Below are 3138 nucleotides of genomic sequence, written 5' to 3' on the forward strand. Positions count from 1 at the left end.
ATCTATATCCTACAAGAAGAAACAAATCATTATGTTGGAAATGTGCTTCTGCGTTTTTAATTTCACCTAAGATTTTAAATATATTTAAATATGTTATCTATTGCTAGAAAGTTGATGATTGCATGTTTAAATTTCATCCTTTGTAACATGTTTATGAAATACAATTACTGTACATAACTTCTTGTTATTGGCTATTCCCTTGTGTGATATGGCTAACAACAATACAACAACTGCAGATGATGGTAGCAGCTCCTCTGTGCAACAAGTTAATGACAGGATCATAATAGTCCAGCTGATGAATGCAATCTTCATTTACATCATCTGCCTGCTCATCTTCACCTTCTTCAAAAAGGGCACCTTTCTCTCAAACACACGTTATGTTTTCTTTGCTCACACGCTGCTGGCTGACTGTCTGTACCTAATCATGACTAATAACTTGCTCCTCCTGACTTACTTTAGTGTCACTGTGCCAGCTGCTGTGTGTGTTGTCTTCTGTGTGTTGCTAAGTGAGTTGACCTTTGTCACGCCGCTGACACTGACAGCCATGAGCCTGGAGCGCTATGTGGCCATCTGCATGCCCCTGCGCCACGGAGCGCTCTCCACTGTACGCAGAGCCATTCACTGCATCCTACTCATCCACAGCATCAGCGCCATACAGCCCATCATAATTGTCTCCATCTTCTTTGCCTCAGTCCCTCTGGGCTTCTACACGCAGTATAAGCTGTGTTCAGCAGAGATGTTTATTGCACACAAGTGGCAGAGACACCTTAGATCAGCTATAGGTCAGTTCTACTTTCTGGTTATGTCCATCACCATTGTGTTTACCTATGCTAGAATAATTTCAGTGGCCAAAGAAGCATCGGACAATAAGAAATCTTTATCTAAAGGTCGTAAAACGGTGATTCTCCACGCTATCCAGCTGTTCCTGTGTCTGATCCAGCTCTGGTGCCCGTTCATGGAGGCTGCCATCCTGCCAATTAATTTGAAATTGTACATTAATGTGAGATTCTTTGATTACATTGTTTTTATTCTTGCCCCGCGATGTCTTTGTCCGCTTGTCTATGGCCTAAGGGATGAAAAGTTTTTCCTTGCAATTAAATATTATGTATTTTTTGGGGTGAATAAGAACATTTCCCCAATACTTGTTGATAACTTAATTACTGGTCATATGAAAACATAATACTTGCTTAACAGGCAAGGCCATTGGTATTGTTATTATTTATCACATGATTTTGTGGTATTGAAATGCATTTTGGTTTTCAAAGACCACAGACAATGATATATTGTGTTAATCTTAAGGTATATTTTAATGAACAGCTATGTTACATATGCTTATGTGTTTAAGCTAATTATAGTATATGCATTGCAGCGTGTCTTCTAATTAGAAAAAATGTAAACGTCTCAAACAACATTAACCATGTGTGTAATTTCAAAGATGACCTGATTGAGAGAAATAAAACATTCCTTCCACCTCCCAAGCAAAGTTGCAACAAAAAAAAATCTGTAATAAGTGGCTTTTGCAGTGAGTTACAGTTGTGATTAGCTCCAGGAAATGTACAGTAACTGTATCAATGACATGAACCTTGACTGTGGTGTGCCAGTAGATGCATCTAAACAGACCTGTGAAAACCTGCAGTGAGGAGCTATAGACAGGTTTGAAAGATTACAGTAACAAAGTATGAGCTGATACTCAACTCTGCCGATTCTGAAATTCACTCAACGGTTATTGTGACAAACTCTTGGGGTTCTATTACTCACTGGGTCGTCTTCCCAATTCCCATCAAACTACATTAGTTCGTGAGAATTATGTCATAGGCCGTCATGTGTGTTCTCCAAATAACATTCCCACAAGGCTGTCATATCAATCCATTCAGAAGTGGAGTAGGCCTCACAGCAAGAAATATAACAGCAAGTTGGAATAGCCTATACTTTTAAAGCATATTGAGAATATCTATAGTTTGCACTTTTCTCATTAACTGTAAATCACACTTATCCTACAATACATTCTCCATGAAAGGGACGAGAGCATGCATCTGTGTTTAAATGAGTCACAAAGTTTCAAGTTGTATTGTCCCATGCACAAGTACAGTGAAATGCCTTTCTTGCGAGCTCTTTTCCCAACAATGCAGTAATCAATATCAATATATATTACTATAAATAAAGTAAAGTAGAACAAAAACACATGAGAAATAGACATTAAGAAGAACATGAGAAAGCTAGTAAGCTATATACAGGATCAGTTCCAGGGTTAGTGCCAATACCATATTTATAATGTTCAGGTATACTGGAGTGGTAGGGGTAGATATGTACAGTGCATTTGGAAAGTATTCAGACCCATAGACTTTTTTCACATTTTGTTAGGTTACAGCCTTACTCTAAAATTTATTAAATTGTTTTTTTCATCAATCTACACACAATACCCCATAATGACAAAGCAAAAACAGGTTGTTAGACATTTTTGCAGATAAAAAAAATGAAATAAACTGAAATCACATTTACATAGAGTACCAGTCAAAAGTTTGGACACACCTACTCACTCATGGCTTTTTCTTTATTCTTACTATTTTCTACATTGTATAATAATATTGAAGACATCAAAACTATGAAATAACTCATATGGAATAATGTAGTAACAAAAAAGTCTTAAACAAAACAAATTATATTTTATATTTGACATTCTTCAAATAGCCACTCTTTGCCTTGATGATAGCTTTGCACACTCTTGGCATTCTCTCAACCAGCTTCACCTGGAATGCTTTTCCAACAGTCTTGAAGGATTTCCCACATATGCTGAGCATTTGCCTGCTTTTCCTTCACTATCATCCCAAACCATCTCAATTGGATTAAGGTTGGGTGATTGTGGCAGCACTCCATCACTCTCCTTCTTGGTCAAATAGCCCTTACACAGCCTGGAGATGTGTTGGTTCCACTAAGCGCAAACCAGAAGGAATGGTGTATTGCTGCAGAATAATGTGATAGCCATGCTGGTTAAGTGGACCGTTGAATTCTGAATAAATCACAGACAGTGTCACCAGCAAAGCACCCCCACACCATAACACCTCCTCCTCCATGCTTCACGGTGGGAACCACACATGTGGAGATCATCCATTCACACACTCTGTATCTCAGAAAGACACG

The 3138-nt window shown here is 38.2% G+C and overlaps 1 protein-coding gene across 1 annotated transcript; it reads left to right on the forward strand.

Moving 5' to 3' along the window:
- The first annotated feature begins 208 nt into the window (after positions 1-208).
- LOC115206817 (odorant receptor 131-2-like) lies at positions 209-1238 on the forward strand. The gene has a single exon (XM_029774006.1). The coding sequence runs from the start codon at positions 209-211 to the stop codon at positions 1178-1180; it is 972 nt and encodes a 323-aa protein (XP_029629866.1). The 3' UTR covers positions 1181-1238.
- Positions 1239-3138: the final 1900 nt, after the last annotated feature.

Source organism: Salmo trutta, chromosome 13, assembly GCF_901001165.1.
Source record: "Salmo trutta chromosome 13, fSalTru1.1, whole genome shotgun sequence".
Taxonomy (NCBI): domain Eukaryota; kingdom Metazoa; phylum Chordata; class Actinopteri; order Salmoniformes; family Salmonidae; genus Salmo; species Salmo trutta.

Excerpts from the sequence above, each read along its gene's own strand:
- LOC115206817 (XM_029774006.1), top strand. The coding sequence starts at position 209 with ATGGCTAACAACAATACAACAACTGCAGATGATGGTAGCAGCTCCTCT.